This window comes from Nuphar pumila, chromosome 9, assembly GCF_984573655.1.
Source record: "Nuphar pumila chromosome 9, dmNupPumi1.hap1.1, whole genome shotgun sequence".
NCBI classification, from domain to species: Eukaryota; Viridiplantae; Streptophyta; class Magnoliopsida; order Nymphaeales; family Nymphaeaceae; genus Nuphar; species Nuphar pumila.
In genome coordinates, this window is record NC_143257.1 from 31,969,374 (window position 1) to 31,992,052 (window position 22,679).

At 42.9% G+C, this 22,679-nt stretch overlaps 1 protein-coding gene across 3 annotated transcripts in view; it reads left to right on the forward strand.

Annotated features, from left to right (window-relative positions):
- The window catches only part of LOC149828546 (spatacsin carboxy-terminus protein), a 111,936-nt gene that overhangs the window by 42,465 nt on the left and 46,792 nt on the right, over window positions 1-22,679 (forward strand). For all 3 annotated transcript variants that reach the window (XM_090017637.1, XM_090017638.1, XM_090017640.1), the window contains 4 exons: window positions 668-920; window positions 1,034-1,549; window positions 1,623-1,808; window positions 1,955-2,248. In XM_090017637.1, coding sequence (XP_089873763.1) covers window positions 668-920; window positions 1,034-1,549; window positions 1,623-1,808; window positions 1,955-2,248 — 1,249 coding nt within the window. The remainder of the gene's footprint in view (window positions 1-667; window positions 921-1,033; window positions 1,550-1,622; window positions 1,809-1,954; window positions 2,249-22,679) is intronic.

Here is a 22,679-nt window from a genome sequence, read left to right on the forward strand (position 1 = left end):
TTGATGAAACACCATCTGTTCCGATTTCTACCACACCAGAGTTTACCAAGTGCCAATGTTAGATATCTGGCAGTTGTGGCAGCTATTCCATTAGCAAACAGCCTAACAAGTCTAATATACAGCAATGCTATTGCTGCATGAATCACCTTGGTGATTTGTAATTCACCAACGGAACTTGTTTGAAAAAGGAAAAAATAAAAAAGGAAATAAAGGTTAAATGATGAGAAGGCCTCCTTCAACCTCCTTGTTTGCTATTTAATAATGTCATGGCTTGCATCTAAATTTTCAGTTTGGCGATAGAGTTCTGACTTGCTTGTCAAATCAAGAGTGTGACCACTAGATTTTGGAATATGAGTTACTAGTGTCTTTCTGTTAAATGCTGTTGCGTGGTTCCCTTCCTGTTTCTTAACTTTACTAGACAATGGAGAAAACTAGAATATACATACATACATGCATGCACCAGCATTGTGTGTGTTTGTGTGCATGTGTGTTTGCGTTGTGTATAGTACTGACAACCTTCCTTACAACACATCTTGCAACCTATCTTCTCCCTTTCTCTTAGGGCTTCCTGAAGATGTAAAGAACTTCATATGCTGCAGAATGTTGAATTATGTTCAATGACAAGTGAGCATTTTGCACTTACATTTTGCTGGCAATCTGAACACAGACTTCTGGGTTTAGCAGCACGGTTTGCAACTAAAATGGTCCACCAGTATGGATTAAAAGCAGACGAAAGAGATGGTTCAGTGACTGGTGGTGCTGTAGATTTAAGAATGACCAATTTGCATCCTTTGATAACTCCAAAACTAAATGAAGCTGGAAACTTGCAGAAGCTTCATGAAATGGCTTACCTTTTGGAGATCACTAGAGATTTGCAGGGACGTCTGAGTAAAAAATTGAGAAGGCCGGGTCAAGGAATGGTATACTTTGTTTTTTCTCCTTGGTCAATTATTCAATTAAAGGCTTTCAGCATGTTTTTTCCAACTTTAATTTGTTCTCATGGTTGATCTTTTAGATCTAATTGCTGCCTTAGGTAAACGGTGAGGATACCTCAGGTCCTCCTCAATCACACTGTTTGCCAGATGGTGTTTCTTCCAATGATCACAGTGATATTTCATCTGGGTTGTTGGATGTGGTGGATATTCAGAACCAGAAAGAAGTAAGTTCTTATTCCGTTCAAGAGAACGTGACTTTAGCTAGCCTTGACAATCTTGCTTTGTCACCTTTGGAATCCTTGGTTTCATCCACAACCATATTGGACTCCAGAAACTTGCATGAAGTTTTTCTACATTCACCAGTTGCTGGAAATCTAATAAGGCAAACGGTTCCATTAGAACTTCCCAAGGATATGATTGCACGTTGGGAGATCAGAAACTTGGATTTGAAGACCGTTGTCAAAGATGCCTTGCAGTCTGGTCGTCTTCCTTTAGCAGTTCTTCAGTTGCATCTTCAACACTCAAAACGTTTGATCCAAGACAAAGAGTTCCATGATACTTTTGAAGAGGTTCGGGAAGTTGGGAGAGCTATTGCTTATGAACTATTTTGCAAGGTAATTTCTTTTCTCTTAAATTCCTCACATATAAGGTAAAATTTCTCATGCACTAATGTTCTGTGACCAATAGGGTGAAACTGAAGTAGCAGTAGCAGCACTTGGTAGACTTGGAGAGGATATTGAAGTCAGCCTTAAACAATTATTATTTGGTACTGTAATTAAATCACTCAGGGCACAAATTGCGGATATGATGAAAAGACATGCTTATCTTGGACCTTACGAACTGAACATTTTGGCGCAAATATCACTTATTGAGGTTATTTTGTGTGCCTTTCCTTTTCTTTCCTTTTTTCGTTTTTTCTTTATGGATTGTAGTTCTTTGTACAGCTGTGAAACTCATGCACTAACTCATTTGCTTATGCACAAAGTTCTTAATCTAACTTTGTGCTCTTTGTGTCAAAGAGGCTTTATCCAGGCAGTAGCTTCTGGGCTGTGTATGCTATTAGACAGAAGGAATTTGGTAATGCTCTTACAAGTGCAACTTTACCAAGAGGGATTCGATTGCAATTGACCCTTTCTTATGCATTCAGTGATCGAAGTATAGAATGCGGAGATATTGATGGGGTTGTGCTGGGTTCATGGCCTAATGCTGCTGAAAAATCTTCTCTTCCAGTTGAGGAAAATGATCATCATGCGTTTTACTGGGCAGGTGCTGCTATCTGGTCTGATGCTTGGGATCAGAGAACAGTTGATAGAGTAAGTTCTATACTTCCCTTCTTTTAAACATTTAATCTATGTGGGCACTGAAGCATGGTAACGAGGATTTCTGTTTTGATGAGCTAATAATATTTCTCACTTCTACCCATGTTGGCTGATGGCAAATGTCCTCAACTCTTGACATACTCTCACATGATAACATACTCATGCTCTCATGCATGATACAATAGTCCATGCCCACATGCATGACTAAACACTCCATGCCCATATGCATGGCTCAAATATGACATGCTCTATGCATGGCTCAAATATGACATGCTCTATGCATGATTCATTTATAACATTCATGGCATGGTGCACAAAAACATCCTTTTGCACAAGCACTTGTTTCAGCCATTTCATTACATCCATCATGCAACATTCATTTCACAAAAAAAACCATGCTCAAACATGTACTTGCAGCAAACACACTCCATACTCCACTATTTAAAATCATGACAAGCATGATCTCCTGTTGTAAAGAACTAAAAGAATGGTGAAAACTTGGAAGTTCTTATCATGATATAATGCTGTTTTAATTCAGATCTTCTAGGGAGCCAAACAGTAAAAATGAGAAGATCACATCAAACCTTTGGAAACATCCTGTGCTGCAACTTCTACTATTGAGGTTGTTTCCATGCGATAAATTTTCAAATTGACTACTAGGAATTAATCGTTTGTAAACATGTCAAAATAAATCTAATTGAATCTGTAGGGAACAAAGCTTACAAAAGCACCATGACCATGCTTATCCCTTTCACAGTTTCCACTTGCTTGTTCAAAGTTCAAACTTCAACTTTGATGTCTTAGCAGTTAGCAGAGGGTGCTAGAAGGTTAGTCTTGTATATATTACCCAAAGTCTGCACACCTCCTATGGTGGTTATTAAAGGCTTAGCACGTGTTTCTTGTTTTCTGGAGACCTCTCTTGCAAAACAACTGTTTGCACTCTTTGAGGCTGCAAGTAATACATGGTTGCAAAAGATCATTTCTTGTAATTGATAAATTTAGAATTAGAATGCCATGAAGTGCAGCTTTTCTTGAATACATTTATAAGTCTTAGAAGTAATTCATTTTTTTGTATTCTCGAAAGAAATAGTTCATTTGTTTGGATTTTAAATTGGAGACCACTTTCATGTGCCATGCTGCATATATTTATGTTTGTACAACTGTTATATTTTAAATAACATGTGTGTGTGCACCGTGCATGCATGGGTGCATGTGAGTATGTCATTTTTTGTATGTAAATACATGTATACATACATACATACATTGAAATGCCATACTAAAACAAATGCATTGCATTTGATGATCCTTGCTTGCTACTCAAATCTGTCTTAGCTCTTATGCATATGAATTTCTCCCTTTAGTCTAATAGGAAAATTCTCTTGCAGTGCTGGATACCATCTCATTCTTTTGCTGACGCCAAGGGGTCCCTCAACTATTTTTTTATTTAAATTCTATTTGATCCCACAATTTTCTATCCTTATCCGTACCCATTACCATTATTTAGTTCTGGACTGAATCTGAGAATTTTTAAATATATAAATTCAGAATTTTTAAGTAAGATTACGTAAGTTCGGATCTGGGAGCCACCAAAACCCGTCGATTTCGGGTTAAATTCGAGTTAGATCGAACTAGACCCAAGAAATCATGTTTGAACCAGAGATGGAGCGATACAGACTCCAAACGATTGATCCGTACGAGATTCAGATAGATCGGGAATCTAGAAAATCCGTTTAATCGGAAGCGGGTCGAGTACATATGCTTAGATTGGATCGAGATCCAATAGACCCAAGCCTGAAAGTGCATTTGCGAAAGAATGTAGAGGAAGGGCAAAATGGGCAAAAAAAGAAAAAAAAGGAAAATTGGAAGAAGGTAAGGGGCATGGGGTAATTCCCCATGGAGGGTACCCCATGCCCAATAGGGAACTGCCATGTGGCAGCCCTCCCCTATTTCTCTCTCTCTCTCTCTCTCTCTCTCTCTCTCTCTCTCTTTCCCCCTTTCCACGAAACACCCCACCCCTCTCCTCTCATCAACTCTCTTGTATCTCCTTTATCTCTCTCTCTCTCTTGTATCTCCTTTATCTCTCTCTCTTCCCTCTACCCACTCTACCGCCTCTCTAGTTCCCCCCTTTTCACGAAAGCACCCAACACCATTTCGCTGTCGGCCACACCCCACCTCTAGTTCCCCCCTTTTCACGAAAGCACCCAACACCACTCCGTTGTCGGCCACACCCCACCTGACGCCACCACCACCATACGCTGCCGCCGGGGAGCCATAGCCGCTGGCCACCACCCCCTACCACCACCACTCTCCTCTCTCTCTCGTTTCCCCCTTTTAACAGAACCACCACCACCCGCAGTCGCCAGACCCATCGTGACGCCCACTCGCTGGACCACCTTTGACCTACCTTCTCTCTCTCCTCTGTTCCATCTCTCTCTTCCTCTCTTCAGTTCAACTGTGAAGAGGAAGAATAGAAAGAGAAGAAAAAGAAGAAAGAAAGGAAGAAGAAAATAGGAAATGAAGAAGAAAAGAAGAAAAAAGGAAAAAGAAAAGAAAAGAAAAGAAGGAAAAGGAGAAGACAAGAAAGGAAAAAGGAAAAAGAGAAGAAGAAAGGAAGAATGAAAATGAGAAGAAGAAAGGAAGAAAAAAAAAGAAAAAAAAGGGAAAGGGGAGCAGTGACCCCCACCTTCTCTCTCTTTGTGTCTGGGTGCACCACCACTAGGTTGTGTGGGCCCCGTTGACACCGGGCAACAAACCCGCTATCGCTGTCGTACCGCCGCCTCCATTGCCGCAACCACGTCTCCACTATCGCATACGTGGCATCACTGCTGCCTCGTGACCTGTGCACGATACCTTAAAATTTGTGTGTGCTTTCTTGGGAACTACGTTGTTGCCACCCCCACGTGTGCACTGCCTCGTGGTCCGCGTTGCAGTCGCCCTCACTGTCATGCACCCCCTCACATTGTCGATCCGCCATCGGAGTACGTGCCGTATTCAGGAAGTTTGAAAAATCCTCGAACAAAGGATGCGTCTCTAGAGGTATAATTCCCAAGTACTTACTGGGGCTTAGGGTACGATTCCCCTACGCTTATTGGGTTTTTAATTACGCAAGGTGTGCGTAAATAGATACATGTCAATGCTTTTATAATCTGAAAAGGTCATTTTTGGGTTCGTGTAATTGTTAAAATATTTTATTGAACTAACTGGAGTCAGGTTTGGCCGACATGATGTATAATCATAGAATCAACGTTAGAAGTGCATTGTTTTGCAAGTTCTACATTAAACAATAAAATATAAAACCAATATTTAATTGTAATATGTTGTAGGTAACAGTGGACCGTAATTATGTACTTTGTGAGCATATGCCATCGAGTTGGAACAACTTTGCTTGGGATTTGGCCTTTTTCGAATAGGCCTTGGTTTCCTTCAATGTGTGTGATGTGAATTGATACATAAGCGATTACAACATACATATAAGAATTTTGTTTGTGTGCATGTGTCCAGGGTATATATCTTTGTTGCACTCATTTTGTGAGGTCAAACTCTTGTTATAGCTCGTTCCCTTCATGAATTGTGTCTTAGTGGGCTAATATACAATCATGCTTGGGCTCAGGTGCCCCCCTAGTACTTAGTTCGATTGGTGCTGTAAAACCCGCTTTTAAAAAAAAAAAAATTATTGGACCCGGGCCGGGTCGGGTCCGGACCCGACCCGGGCCCCTCTTCTTTAGGGTTTTAATAACCCGACTCAGGAAGAGGATTTTAAATCCTCTTCCCGAGCCCCCCCCCCCCCCTTCCACCTTCGTTTTCGGAAGGATTGGGGAAACCCATCGGGGTTTCACCATTCGTCGCCCCCCCCTGAGGCTTTTAAAAGCATTGCAGGGGGGCGGGGGAAGGCACACAACCCTTCGCCCCCCCTGTGCGTCTCCTTCTTCCCTGCGCACGCCTCCAGAGCCGCCAGCGACCTCGCCTCCTCTCCTGCCAGGTATGCGGCCTCCACCTTCTCCTCCTCCCCCTTCCATCTCTCTCTGTCACCTCGCCAGGACGCCGGCAGGCGGCGCACGGCCCCTGCCGCGCCCTCCCACCTCCCTCCGTGCCCATCGAAGACCCGATAGGGGGCCTAAAGGGCCCTTGTCGTCCCCTTCTCTCTTTTGGGGTGCGCCGGAGTGCCGGCAGGGGCCAATGGCCCTACGGACCCCCTTCTCTTCCCCGTGGGAGATCGGGCGACCGACAGGAGGTCGGTCGTCCCCCTGTCGCCCTCCCCTCTTCCTTGACCTGCATAGGGGGTCAGCAGGAGGCTGGTGGCTCCTGCCGCCCCGATCTCTCTCTCTCTCGCTCTTACCTTCCGGCAGGGGCCATCGGCCCCTACCCCTCTTCTTTTAAAACCCGGCAGGGGTCGATGGCCCCTGCCATTTTTTTTCCAAGACTGATAGGGGCCTTTGGCCACTGCCCTCCTCCTCTTTTAAAGACCAGCAGGGGCCGATGGCCCCTGCCCTTTCTCTCCATGAACGACAGGGGCCATTGGCCCCTGCCTCCTCTTTTGAAGCCGCAGGGGGCCTTTGCCCCTGCACTCCCCTCTCTCTGCTCATTTTTTGGCAGGGGCCATCGGCCCCTGCCATTCCTCTTTTTGGTAGGGGCCTATGGCCCCTGCCCTTCCTTTCAAGCCAGCAAGAGCCTTCGGCTCTTGCCTCCCTTTTCGGAAACCCAGCAGGGGCCGATGGCCCCTGCCCCTCTTTAAATATCCGGCAGGGGCCGATGGCCCCTGCACCTGTTTCCTTTGCCGGCATGGGTCATTGGACCCTACCCCGCTCTGTTTCGAGTCGGCAGGAACCGTTGATCCCTGCCTTGTTTTACAGAGAAGCCGAAACCCAGTCCTTTATTGCCGTTTTCCCTATTCATTTAAATGCATGCTAATAACGTACCTTTGCAGCTTACGCAACAGGCTCCGTTCGTCCTCTGTGGCCCGACCCTCGTATTATCCTCTCGCGTAGGCGTACGCAGTTGCACGACATCCCAAGGTAGGGTAAAGTCGCACAAAGGGCAATAAATGAACCTATTTAAGTTGAAATAATTAAGATGCCTATGCTAGATATGCTTAGAATTATATTGCTTCTGCATTGCGCATTATCTTGTTTGTATGCTCATGGGTCGATGTACAATTTTATTCTTCGATCATTATTTTGCATAGTTGCTTATGAGTTGAGGTGTGGTTTCGTATTTCTTGAAATACATATGCCCTTGTTTGCTTGCATCCATTTTTGCCTGCACGTTTTCTTTGAGTGAGGTACGACTTCGTGTCTCGTGTATTACTTACGACCTTATGTGTTTGCCTATCTAAGTGGCCAAGGTATGATTTTGGTACCTCGTGTATTACTTATGTGCTTTCCCCTCGATGTGCGGCATCACAAGTCGAGAGTTTCTTGTTGTCATGTTATAACCTGCATATGCTCACATTCATGGTAAATATGTACCTACATAAATGTAGTATTGTGCCGATCCTGTTTTCACTTGTTTTCAAAACACTAGAAGTTGTACTTGTGCATTGCAGTTCTTTAAAAGAGGGTTTCCTCCTGCGAACCCAGTGCTCTTCAAATTGCACAGCTTTTGCAAAGTTAAGTTTTAATCATCGCAGTATTTCGAAGTTGCATTTGAGTCCTCCCAAGTCCGCACACTTGGGAGAAATATTTTATAACCCCGATTCGAGTTGCGACCCAATTCGAATAACCCCGATCAGGGGCATGAGCATATGAATGAGTGGGGTTCTGTTAAAGGACCCATTCTTTATTTATCAATCTAGTGTCACATGTCGATACTAAGATAAATTTTGGATGCGAGTTTGATAGTGTTGTGCCTTGCGTGAATGACTTAATGTGGCATTATGGCTTTTAAGGATGAATCGTGTCAAATGAGCACTCCTTTATTCTTTGGATCGTTATGAAGTTGTGTGTTGGGTGTTCCTTTTGAGAAGCCCACACACCTCCCTTGATCGGTATAACGTACTTTTAGACATGCACAACATGTTAAGTACTTTGTTGATCGGACGAGAGATCCGAGATGACCTTGCATCATGAAATATGAAAAATGTTGTTGAAGTGAATTCAAAACTTATCTTGCCAGGCTGTGTTGTATTAATTCTTTTGCAGATAATATCTGTTGGGGTTTCTTTTGTGGAACCATTTCCCTTTTATCGTAGTCGTACTTTTGACAAGTACGACCGTACTTTTTGACAAGTACGTCTTCTTATGTTGCGATGATTGGATGAGTAGGTTGTGGCAACCTCGATGAGTGCAAATAACAAATGATGTGATCACCTAAATAAGTGATGTTTTCGCCTTCACCGGCAAGATACTCGAGTTGGTCGAAAGACCAAAGTATGTAGAATGAGTCTTCAGTTAACTACTCCTGATTTACTCATTCGAATCGCTGACTCCTGTTAGGAGAGAGGACAGGAAGGTACAAAACTTCGATGGACATGCCATTAATGGCAGTTACGAGCAAAAGACTCGGCTTCTCCAGTCATCGGAGTTAGGGGAATGGGACTACCATAATTATCCTAGGTGGTAGCTCTCCATGTTTGGGATGCATCCATTGTTTATGCTGCTTTGGGGATTTCTCTCTTGGTCACCGACCGTCCCCTTAGGTGCGGTCTCAGTCAACTATTCGGGTTATCATAAAATACATAGCATAATAAACCCCCGGATCAGTCTAGGCTGTTTCTAGAGTCGTGCCTTGTGCGTACCCGCTTGGCCAGTTAATATCGAAATATAAGTTAAATCTGATCGCAATGTGTTCAGTTATGCACGTATGAAAGTTATAGGGTACAACAGGTTCAATACTTATGGAATTGTGTGTGTGGTTGATGAAGCATTGTATTTTGCTAGTTAACTTTCTTGTGCAGTGCTTTGCTTGTAATAGTTAGCCTACTTGTGCCAGTGAAATGCTTGTAATAGTTTTAGCATTTTGCTCATGATAGTTGCTCCATGAATCTGTTGAAATTAAATTGCTATTTAGTTGTCTGTCTACTTGACATATTAAATTATTTTGCTTAATTATGTTCAATATTGTCCAGTATGTGCACTTACCAGTTTTTAGCGAAACTGACCCATTTTATGGGCAGGTAATGGATAGGTAATACAGTCTGCGATGGCACGATGGCATGATGAGATCAAGATAGAGCTTTTTCCCTGACGTTTCGCTCCTGAGGACATGTTGGTAAATTTGGTATGAAGGGTATTTTAAAATTTCTCTTTTTATTAAACCTTGAGTTACTAAAGCTGTTTTAGTAAACTTCTTTTCGGTTTCAACAAACAAATTCTCCATCATTGAAATTGCATTTCAAAACCATTTGATTTCAATGGTTGTGCGGGATTTGACAAAGGAAAGTTTACACTGTAATGCACTCAAGGTCCATTGACTTGTGGTTTTAAAAATATCATTTTCCGCTGAAGTATTATTTAAACTCTGATAATTGTATGATTTCAAAGCTTTCTAAACTATTCTAAAAGTTACAAGTCCTGGATTTTTGGGGCGTTACAGGTGCGTTGCCATAGATAAGGCCTCACATCATCGAAAAAAATTGAGTGAACGAGGATATTCATGGGGTACATGCGATTGGGATGGTTTGCAAATATTGAATATTGTTGTGATGTAATACATGCGTATGCAGTTGAGGCATATGAACGAATGTTGATGTGATGTGATTTGTGTGTATGCAGTAGAGGCATTCGTACAACTGTTGTGTTATGATATGTGCGTATACAATTGAGGCATACATACGGATGCTTACTTGTGTGCGTATGCAATCGGCATACATACGAATAATTGTGAATGATTATACGTATTGTGTAGGATGATGTATGAAATATGACAGAATAGATGGATGCATGCATTAAAAATTAACTGCATATGGTTGAGTAAAACACACAAAAAAAAATTTATTTAGATTCAGGTCGAATCTGGACCCGACCCGAGGCCACCGCCTCTCGCTGTCATTAAAAGACAACGAGGCAGGCAGGAGAAGGGTTACGAAACCCTCCTCACCGCCTCTCGCCCTCTCCTTTCTCTCTCCTCTACATTGCCGAGCACCGCCACCGACAACCCCCTCCTTCCGGTGAGCTGCTCTCCGGTAGCCTCCCCAGGTATGCCCTTTTCCCCTCTTTGCTCTCTCGTTCTCTCTCCCCGATACTCAACCTCTTTCCCCACGCGTCGACCCGCCGTCGTCGACAAGCACAGCCACCGGCGACAACACCGCCAGAGCCCACCCTCATCGGCGACCGCCTCCTCTCTGCGACCTTGTCGTCGACGCCTCTCTACCCGACGACCCCCAAGACTCGCTGTCGACTGCGCCTCGCCAACCTTTGCCCCCCGTCCCGAGGGCTCGTCGATGGCCTCTCGGCCGACACCCTTCGTTCTCGCCTTGCGTCCTGCCACCTACCGCTGGCAGCCCATGTGCGTACCCTTCTGCCGCCTCCTCTTCCCCTTTTTCTTCTTCCTTTCGTCGACCGACAGGGGCAAAAGCCCTTGCCTGTCGGTCCGTTACGGCAAGGGATAGCAGTCCAGCAGGGGCTTAAGCCCCTGCCACTTTGTCGACAGGTCGGCAGGGGTAAAACCCCCGCCGCCTGTAAGAAAGGTTCCGACAGCGGTTTTGGCCCCCCTGCCTGCCTTTTCTTTTACCAGAGAGGGTCGAACCCCCTCCCTGTCTCGATGCGTAGGGGAGGGTCCGACCCTCCATACCTCTGTTTATCGCAGGGAGGAGGCTCGAGCCCTCCTTGCCTTCGATCTTCGCAGGGGAGGGCTCGACCCTCCCTGCCTTCGTAGTATGCAAGAGGGGCTGAGCCCCTCCTTGCTCACTGTTACGGCAGGGGAGGGGGACGAGCCCCTCCCTGCTTCCTGTTACGGTAGGGGAGGGGGACGAGCCCCTCCCTGCTTCCTGTTACGGTAGGGGAGGGGGCCGAACCCCTCCCTGCTCTCTTTTACGGCAGGGTTGGGGGTCGAGCCCCCTCCCTGCTTCTTGTTACGGCAGGGGAAGGGCCAAGCTCCCCTCCCTGCTCCCTACACCCCCATTGTTTAGGCGAGGGGCCAAGCCCTCTCCTTGCTCCCTCTTCTCGGGCGTCAGGCAGGGGCTTTGCCCCCTGCTTGTTTACTTGTTCGACAGGCAGGGGCCAAGCCCTGGCCTCCGCCTCTTTGCGTATTTGGCAGGCAGGGGCGAAGCCTCCTGCCTCTCCCTTTGTGCGAACGGGTAGGGGCTTGGTCCCCTGTCTCTTTACTCTTCTGGCAGGCAGGGTGACGCCTCGACCTTCCTCGTTGCCTTCTTCAGGTAGGGGTGCAACCCTTTACCTCCTCGTAGATTACCGACAGCAGGTCAGCAGGGGCTCGTAGCCCTTGCCCCTGCTTCTTGCGCTGATAGCATGTGCGCAAGGGCATGATGCCCCTGCTTCTGATTCCTTTACGTCAGGATGATGACAGTGTCCCTGACCTTCTATTTTTGGTGTTAGCTTGCTAAGATCGTCACTTTTGCAGCTCGTACGACGGATCCCGCTCGCGCTCCGCAACCCGAGCCGTCAATCGTTTACACCCGCAGACGCCAGCAAGCTTGCAACTCTCCAAGGTAGGGGAAGATTGCACGGAAGACTTGGACAATTGAATTAAGTTTAATTAACTAAAAAGGACCATTAAATAAATATATATAGAAATATATATATATTTATACGAGTACGCATTTAACTCAAGGACGCAGATTCATGATCATTGCGCAAAGGTTTAGCGTTGCACTCCTGCTTACAGTCTTTACTTTGCTGTCGCGCATTGCGCAAAGGTTTTGCGTTGCACTCTTACTTACAGTCTTTACTTTACCGTCGCGCATTGCGCAAAGGTTTTGCGTTGCACTCCTGCTTACCGTCTTTACTTTGTCGTCGCGCATTGCGTAAAGGTTTTGCGTTGCACTCCTGCTTACAGTCTTTACTTTGCCGTCACGCTTTGCGCCCAGGCTCTTGCTTTTGCATATGTGTTGTTACTGCCTTGCTATTGCAGATGACACTCAACTTTTCGCTCATTGCATACGCTTTTGAGGCATCCTCGTGGAGGATGCAAGAGACATCTACCACTCTCTCTCTCTCTTGCGACAAGAGTTCAGTCGGGAGCTAGCGATACATCCTCGTCTAAGGAGAGGGATACCTCGTAAGGATCCTGGTGTCAGAAATATCAACCTGCAAGAGTTAAAGATGAGGTAAAGAGAGAAGAGAGAGAAGAGGGGAGTCGGCGGCAATAGGGTTTTCCCTTTTCTCTTGTTATTTATAAGTGTTGTACAGGGTATAACATTACACACGTAATAAAATTAAATTACAAATATGCCACCGCCCATGCATCCCGAGGTGGATCCTTGGAATATGGTGCGGGTCAGATCCATGATCCAAACTAACAACCTCCCTCAAGTTGAGTATGGTCTTTGATCATGCTCAACTTGTCTTTGAGTGCCCAAAACTGATGAGTGGATAATCCCTTGGTAAAGATGTCAGCAACTTGCATATCTAACCGAACATATGCAGGTTCAATTTCTTTTTCTTCCACCTTTTGTCTAACAAAGTGTTGATCGATCTCGATATGCTTCGTGCGACAATGAAGGATGGGATTGAAGGCAATATTAATAGCACTCTGATTATCACAAAGAAGCATAGAGGATGAGATCGGTTCTTGTAATTCTTGCAGTAGGTGTCTTACCCATGTTACATCAGCTGTTCCTGCTGCCATTACACGATACTCTGCTTCAGTACTAGATCGCGCCACTGCCTTTTGCTTCTTGCTACTCCATGTTACAATATTATTGCCGATAAGAATGCAATACCCCAAAACTGATCTGCGCTCGTCAGGATCACCAGCCCAGTCCGCGTCTGTGTAGGTGAATAGTCGATGCCCTGACGTATAAGCTGTGTCCTTGGTATACATCAAGCCATCTCCAATCGTACCCTTTAAATACCGAAGGATCCTTTTTACTCCTTCCATATGTACATCTGTAGGAGCATGCATAAACTGTGAAGCCTGATTGACAAAGTATGCTATGTCAGGCCTAGTGAATGTTAAGTATTGTAACTTCCCTACAACTCGACGATACAAAGTAGGATCATGATAAATAGTGCCTTCTTTAGCACTTAGCTTATGATTTAGAAGGCAAGGTGTGCTAATTGGTTTACAATTCTCCATCCCTGTAGCAAGTAAAATATCAATAGTGTACTTATGTTGGCTCAATGTAATAGTCTCATGTCGACTATCAACTTCCACACCCAAAAAATATCGCAAGGGACCCAAGTCTTTCATCTTGAATTTAGCCATCAGCATAGACTTAACCCAAGATATGTGATCCTCATCACTCCCGGTAATAATGATGTCATCAACATATATAAGCACCCAAACAATAGCTGAATCACTTTTGAATATGAACAATGAATGGGGTATAGAACACTTTTAGTGAACCCATGATGCTGGATCTCCATGGAAAAACTTTCAAACGAAGATCGAGAAGCTTGTTTCAAGCCATAAAGAGAGCGTCAAAGTTTACATACCCAATTTGATGAATCATGCATGCTATAACCAGGTGGCTGCTCCATGTAAACTTCTTCCTTTAGTTCACCATGCAGAAAAGCATTTTTAACATCAAGTTGACTGAGTGACCATCCATATTGTAACGCCAATGCAATGATAATCCTGACGGTGCCCAATTTTACTACTGGGCTGAACGTTTCATCGTAGTCCTGCCCATACTGCTGTGTGAAGCCTCGTGCAACCAAACAAGCCTTATAGCGCTCAACACTGCCATCCGGTTTGTGCTTGATCTTGTACACCCATTTGGATCCTACAACATTCTTGTTATCTGGCCTTGGTACAATTTCCCATGTATTGCATTCATGCAATGCTTCCATTTTCTCATTCATCGCCTCTACCCAGGCACGGGAATGTACAACCTCATGAAAAGAGGAGGGTTCTGTTTCTTTGGACACTCTAGTTAGAAATGTTTGAAAATCCAAAGAGAAATTGTTATAACTTACCCAACGATCTATAGGATGTCTAATCCGAGTGGAACGTCGTAGAGGAGTCTCATCATTGACTGAATGAACTCTACGAGAATAAACAAGACCAGAAAAACGTGAGGATGTTGTTGTAGGAGGAATGTCTTCCATATGCGGTTCCACATCGAAAGTATAAGGTTCATTGTCTGTCGATAAAGATGAATCCTCATAAGGCAACGAGTCATATAAAAGTGAGTCACTGAGCCAAGGATCATAACTATCCTGTGTATCTGTGGAAGATGAACCCAGAGTGTCAAAAATTTCATCATCAAAAACAACATTTCTAGATAGCCGAATTTTGCCTGTATGAGGATCATAACACCTGTATCCCTTATAGTCATCTGCATACCCAAGAAACTTGCACTGTAGAGCTCTGTCTTGAAACTTATTTCTCAATGACTGATCAATATGAACATAACATACACAACCAAAAGGATGTAGTTCTTCATATGATGGATGACAATTATAAAGAACAAAATACGGAGAATTATCTTCAAGGATGGTCATGGGCAACCTGTTAATAACGTAAACAGCTGTATGGAAAGCCTCTGTCCAAAGAGAGAAAGGAATACCCACAGTGTGCATCATGCTCAAGGCTGTCTCAACAATATGCCTGTGTTTTCTCTCAGCTACTCCATTTTGTTGAGGGGTATGAGGGCAAGAAATGTTACGTGTAATGCCATGCTCCTTCAAATATTCACTAAAATCATGGGATATGTATTCTCCCCCCCCATCACACTGGAAATATACAACATTGGTATTGAATTTGTTTTGGACTCGTGCATGAAACTGTTTGAACAACTTGAAAACTTCATGTTTGTTTTTCATGAAGTAAATCCAACTAAATCGAGTGTAAGAGTCAAGAAAGAGTACATAGTATCGAGATCCAGAAAGAGAGGCAGTGGGCGCAGGACCCCAAACATCTGAGCATATAATCTCAAAAGGCTTTGTTGCTCTTTTATTGATACTATGAAAAGGAAGTACATGACTTTTGCATAAGTGACAACTTGGACATTTTGACTCTAAATTGACTGCGGGTATTAAACCTTTAGCAGACAACTTGTCAAGAAAAACTTGACTACAATGACCCAAACGAAGATGCCATAAGTCTGGCTTATTAAGTTTCAAGACTCTAGATAAAGAACTATGATATGTAGATCGACTCAAAAATGTTGGAAAGAAAGAAGCTGAAGAAGCCACGGCTACGAAAGACGACGTCTTCAAAGGCACATGAGATTCTTCAAAGACGTACATGTTCCCGCACTGTTCTCCTTTAGCGAGCGTCTTCTTGGTGTGAAGATCCTTAAGATAAACAAAAGGAGTAAATTCAACGAAAGAATTTGTTTCATCAACTAATTTTGACACATAGAATATTCTTTTGAATAGCAGGTGTAAGACATTTGACAAGGGTAATTGAGATTCAGACAAAGAAAGGGAGACATTTCCAGTGTGAGAGATGGGGTGGTGAGATCCATCTCCTATGACTATAGTGCCATTTCCAGTGTAAGGAGTCAAGTGAGAAAATTTACCTGCATCAGAAGTAACATGTGCTGCTGCCCCTGAATCAATATACCATATACCTTCATCATTTTGGCGCAAGTTCATCTGATTGAAAGTAGTCATAAGGATATTTTGTACGTCCTGTGGAAGAACCTGTCCCTGAGGAGTGCGTGCAAACTGATGAGTTGCCTTCTGCCCTGGCCTACTATCTGGCCTCCCTGTTTTGTTCCGGTTTTGAGGATTGTACCAACAATTTGCTTTAACATGTCCCCGCTTGTTGCATAGAAAACAAGTAGGAACACATCCCCCTCGTGGTACACTGCCTGAACCAATACCTCCTCCACCTGGTGTAGGTAGTAATCCTCCTTTGTTCATAGGTGTTCCATTGGGACGAGGAGGAGTAAATAAGACTCCTGTTTGAATAGGCGTATGTGCCATCATCACAGGATGAGCATCATCTGACGCATGTTCCTGATTTAAACTGACCTCATATTGCAAAAGCTTAGATTGAAGATCATCAAAACATGGAAGAACTGAGACAACCTGGAGTGCCGTGCAAAACATGCGATATTCAGGTCCAAGGCTACCTAATACCTGTTGTACCATATCCTTATCTGATACAGGACTTCCAATGACAACTAACTGATCTGTAATCATCCTGACATCCCCCATGAACTCTGTAATAGATTTGTTTCCTTTTCGCATGGATTTAAATTTCCACTTGAGTTGCAAAGCCCGAGATTCGGAAACCTGAGAAAAGGAATGAGCTAGTCCATTCCACAACTAGGCAGCAGATTGATCATTAGAAATAGTTTGTAAAACACGATCAGAAAGTGTGGAAGTTATGTAAGTAACTAATGTCTGATCCCGTTGTACCCATATGTCATAAGCAGGATTGGTGGTTCGAAGTTGACTCACCTTCCCATCTTCACCTGTTATTTCTTGCATGATATGTGTAGGTGGGGCGGGTGATCGCCCATCTAGATGCCCATAAAGACCATGACTGCGAATAAAAGGCACAATCTGACGCTTCCAAAGTAAGTAGTTATCATGGGATAACTTGTGGGTCATGAGGTGAGTAAGAAAACTAGGGTTCAACCTGGAATCCATGGATTATATGAAGAATGAGATGCCAACTGTACTAACAGTGTATTGAGGGAAAAACAACAATGCTGTGTGCTGAAAATAATATCAGCACACACGTTACACAGAAGAATAGTGACATGCGAACCAGAAAAATATTGAATGCCGACTGTACTAACAGTGTATTGAGGAAAAAACAAAATGCTGTGTGCTGAAAATAATATCAGCACACACGTTACATAGAGGAATAGTGACGTGCGAACCAGAAAAATATTGAACAAAAATATTTTGGGGAGAAAAACAGAGATTCGGCAGACTAAAACAGAATATTAAGACGTGCGTACCAGAAAAATATTGAAAATGAAAAGAATCGAAAGAGAAACTAGAATGACGTGTAAGAGGATTAAGGAAAAGAGAAAAATAAATCTGATTAAGGAAAAGAGACATAAATAAATCCTACGTCCTTTAGAAGCACGTGCTGGTCCTTATAGGCCTTCTAGATGATTGATTTCCGCGCATGTGCTCTGATACCATGTCAGAAATATCAACCTGCAAGAGTTAAAGATGGGCTAAAGAGAGAAGAGAGAGAAGAGGGGAGTCAGAGGCAATAGGGTTTTCCCTTTTCTCTTGTTATTTATAAGTGTTGTACATGATATAACATTACACAAATAATAAAATTAAATTACAAATATGCCACCGCCCACGCATCCCGAGGTGGATCCTTGGAATGTGGTGCGGGTCAGATCCATGATCCAAACTAACACCTGGCTCTTCGTGTACGCAGTTCCTGCATAGTAGACTTGAGATTTAGGGAGCTGCGTAAAAGCATCAAAGACTACTCAAATCAAAGCATTTGGAAGAATGTGATTGACTGGTTTTGTTCGTCTATTTGGCATATCTCGGGTGATCCCGAATTGAGGTTCGAGCGAACTTCTTAGCGGGGGTTCTGTTGAGAAACCCGTATCCCATCTATCGAGGCCGGTATCGAGTCATGCGAGGCTTGTAGATACCCCGATAGCAGATGAGATTCTAGAAAATCGCATGCCAAATGTTGGCACAAGCTGCTGGCTGTTTCAAAAGATAAAGAATGTCAAAGTATAGCTTGAGAAGCATTACATTTTTGTGAAACACTTCTGATGTGGCTCTTATTGAGTAGCTATACCCCTTTGATCCTAGAGTACTTGTAGTCGTGCACTACACGCTAGTACTGCGATGATCGGATGAGACGATCGTGCGACCTCGAACAGTGCTAAATGCACAATGCTATTATCACATAAAATGATACTATTCGCCTTCACAGGCAAGATGCTCGAGTGGTTTAAAGACCACAACATAGAATGAATCGTTAGTTAAGCAACCTCTAACACATCCATTCGCTTCTTGTTGTCTGTCAAGGGAGAGGACATAGCGGTACAAAACTCCAATGGAAATGTTGTTAACAACCACCCCACGGGCAATGATCCGGCCTCCCCAGTCATTGGAGTTAGGAGAAAGGGGCTACAATAGTTAGCTCAACACTTCTGCAGAAGTTGGATGCATCTGTGACACTGCTTACTTGCTTTTGGGGAATCCTCTCTCGGCTAAAGCCGTCTCTTTTAGGAGCAGACTCAACTAGCTATTCAGGTTATTGAAAATACATAGAATAACAAACACTCAAACTAGTTTCAGTTGTTTTTATGTTTTGCCCGCGCCTACCCGCAGACCAGTAATATCGAAACATAAAGTCTGTTCAAACTGGTTGATTGCTCGCTTGCTCGATAGTTCAGTATGCAACTCGTTGAGCTATGCATGCCGGTCAAAGCGTTACTCTATTTGGTTAAACCGCTTACGCAATTCTTTGCTGAGTAATAACTAGCTTCTCATACTAGTTAAGTGCTTATAATAATAGCATTATGTCAGTTGCTACATATTAGCATGTGACTTGCTTTACCCCTTGGTCGAACTGCTTGGTGCTTGTTGTAATGTAGCACTTGTTGACTTGCATCTCTTATGATTGATGTGATTGCATACAGCTCGTAATCTACGAACTGGTTGCAACTAGGATTGATGTTGCCACTTGTCTTATAAGCTGCTTACATATTGTGATATAACTGTTGCTGTATGATTGCTTATCATGTATAGCTTATGAATGGTTTGCGATGCAATGGTTTATGCCTTACGATTAATTTAATTACTTGTTGATGGACTGAGCCATTTGATGGTAATTGTATGTATCGCAAGCATTGTTATGAGTGCTTGTCTTATTCAGTTGTTTTCTTTGGCTGTCGGATAGAGTTAGTTACTCTTCGCCTATAGAATCAGCTGGATTGCCATATCTACGTGTTCTCATGTGTCGTTTACGCATGCTTTGAGAATTGCAATGTTCCTTGTGGCAATAATTCAATGCGTAATATTATATGCTTCTGTGTGATATGATTGAGGTGCTACGTGATAAGAAATGTTGAGAGTATGCGATAATATGTTTATGGTTCATGTAACCTTATTGGAGGAATGGGTGATCTTGTGTTTTGTTTTACCATGTAAAGTGATACGATGCATATTGCTGATATACATGCTTGTGCCCATATTGTGGCTACTGACCCCAAAAGCGGTCGATGGTTCGGAGCAGTCAATTGTATTGATGCATGTATCACTGAGTAGGGTGTCTGTTGAGGACCGGATCTTCAAAGGATTATCTGCGAGGGCGTGTATGATCAAGATTAGGTAACTGACTAGAGTGGTAGATTCTCTGTGAGGATGTACACTATCCACGAACGGGTAGCCGCAAAGACGGTGAACTCCTGTGAGGAAGTGTATAGTCCAAGACCAGGTATACCATCTAGGGTGGAATTTCTTGTGAGGTTATACATTTCCTAGACCAAGTGATCCGACGTTGATCTTGTTGATTATTATAGTGGCTATCGACCCTAAGAGCGGTCATTTGTGTTGATGCGTGTAACACAATAGTTTTCATTGCATATGGCATTTGTTGGAGACCGGGTTCCCAAAGGATTCTCTGTGAGAGTATGTATGATCAAAATCAGGTGACCCGACTAGAGCGGTAGAATCTCTGTGAGGAGGTACACTGTCCAAGAGCGAGTAGCCGCAAAGACGATGAACTCCTGTGAGGAAGTGTGTCGTCTAAGACCAGTTATACCCTCTAGGGCGGTATTTCCTTGTGAGGTCGTATATTTCTCAGACCGAGCGATCCGACGTGGAACTTGTGTTTTTGCTTACCATAAAAAGTTATGGTGAGCTGTGATGATTTTCTGAGATTGTTTGTCATAGCCAACTATGAATCTATAGTTTTGGCTTTCTGTTTTAGCATGATTTTATGCATGACTCAGATGTGAGAATCAAATCTTTATTTGATTTTAGATCATGTTTTGGACCTTCTATAGAAGGGTGGGCTTTTTCTGAGAAAGTATGACGCCTTAGTGAGTCATAACCGGTGACAGTTGGCCGCATAATGCCTTGAGAGATGAGAATAGTTTAAGGTGGTTCAGGACAAAGCGTTTGTCAGAAGTAGTGAGAGCGACAAACGATGACCTGATAATGATTAGATGCAGAGGCCCCGTTTTAGGAACGAGAACAAGCTTGTTGCGTGGTAGTTCATAGCTTGCGATCAAATGAATCGTCTTGCTACGTTTTGACTGTTGCACTGCTTACGTGCTTGCACCGCTTACCCGTTTGCACTGCTTACCTTGTTGCACTGCTTACTCTGTTGCACTGCTTACCTGTTTAACTGCATATCTGCTTTAAACTGCTTAACATACTGAATTAAATGTACTGAATTCAGTTTCCTGTAGTCTCTCTTGTGCACCTACTAGTTTTTTGCGAAACTAACCCATTGTATGAGTACATGTGATGATTAGGTACACCACGAGCGATGGCGCGATGACAAGATGACTTCAAGACTTTTTCTTCCTGCTCTTAGCTCGCGTCCTGAACGTTTTGGGTTTTATAACGGATTTTTCTTGGGATATCCGAATTTTGTGAGTTTTGGTTCTTTTAGCTAACGTACCCAAAGTTGTCAGCTTTCCTTTCTGAATTTAACAAAAGAATAGTCTTTCGTTGATTTCATAAACAAACTCTAAAGGAAAGATATTTTTTCTAGTCTCTTGCCTGTTTTTTGAAAGGTTCACAAGTTTGAAATTTTGGGGCGTTACATGTTGATTGCACGCATTTAAAGGTATCTGCTTAGGACGAGTCATATATAAATGGGTGGATGATATATTTGTAATGGTTTGAAATTCCAAGTATGTAATAGGTATCGACCCCTTGCAATGATTTCAAATATGAAAGCTTGTGAATTGTGTTTGACATTTGCGAATATGGTAAATGGTGAGTGATAAATGTGATGCACATGTTTTGTATTGGGTATTGACCCAAATGCTTGTTTTGTGAAACTGTTTATTTATGTTTTAAATCTTGCAAGTATGACAAATATGATCTATGCACGAGGTGTGTGATCGAATACCATGTAAGTGTTTGTTTGTATGTTAAAATTTGGGTCATTCAAGTTGAAATATGCATTTGTGTCAAATATGATGTGATGCATGAAGTGCATGTATGAATGACATGAATTTATGGGTGTTGATTCAACTTATTGCTTGCTGTGTTAAATTTCTGCTATTTGTGATTTAATATCCAATTCTGGCAAATGTAATGCATGATTGAATAACATGAAATTTATAGGTATTGACCCAAGTGCAAGTGCTGACGTGATATTTGCTTAGCATGTACATTTACTATGTGAAATGGCATGCATTAAAAAAAGTTCTCGAAAAATAAAAAAAGTTGCACTAATTCGTCACACCCTGAAAGATGAGGTGACATTGACTTGTACTATTGAGGTTTAGACAAGTGGGTCAAATGTGAACCTATGTCTGCACTAATCCCGTGAGAATCGCGGTCCCGTCGGACGTAGACTAAGGCAGTCCCGTCGGGTCAAATATGAACTCTTCTCCTAGTATGGCTGTTTAAGGGGACTTTGTATTCCGATACACGTGACAGAGTTAAAACTATAGTTGTATACCTTGGTAGTGCGCTATGATTTGCCAATTCGCGTGATGATGTGACAGCGTGTTTCATACTCTGGTGCAAGTCTCTTGTTCTCCAGGGGTTTAAAATGTGAAAAATACAAATTGTTTGAATGAATACCCCAGGGAGGCTTGAGTACACATTAGTGTGCTGTGCGTGGTGCCCCAGACTAACGGGATGGAACTTAAGGTTCAATGTTTGCAAGCATAACATGAATTACAAAAGAAAATTAAATGGAAAGAAAGAAAAAAATACTTATGCATGAGGCAGGTCGTGGCATGTCTGCATAAACTGTTTGCGAGTATGATCATATGATTAAATATGATACCTGTATAATTATATGTATGAGGTATGTGTGAGTATGATTGCATGCTTAAATGAAATAGATGTTTAAGTGTATGCATGAATTTGCATGTGAGCATAAGTGTATGCTGTAATGACCTGTGCGCATAACTGAATGTGCAAATATAGGTACATATGATTAGATGTTTGAATTATATATGCGTATAAGAGTTTGCATATACACAAATATAGGTACATATGATTTGATGTTTGAATTATATGTGCGCATAAGAGTTTGGGTGAACTGTGTGTTTTATTTACGCATAAATGTGTGCGTCAGTTGCATGTGTATTTGCGCATAAAGATATGCGTAAGCTGTATATTTATTTACGCAAATGTGTGCGTAAGATTGTATGCTTATGTATGCATAAATGTATGTGTGTATTGTATGTTTGATATATGCACGAAAGAGTGCGTGAATGGTT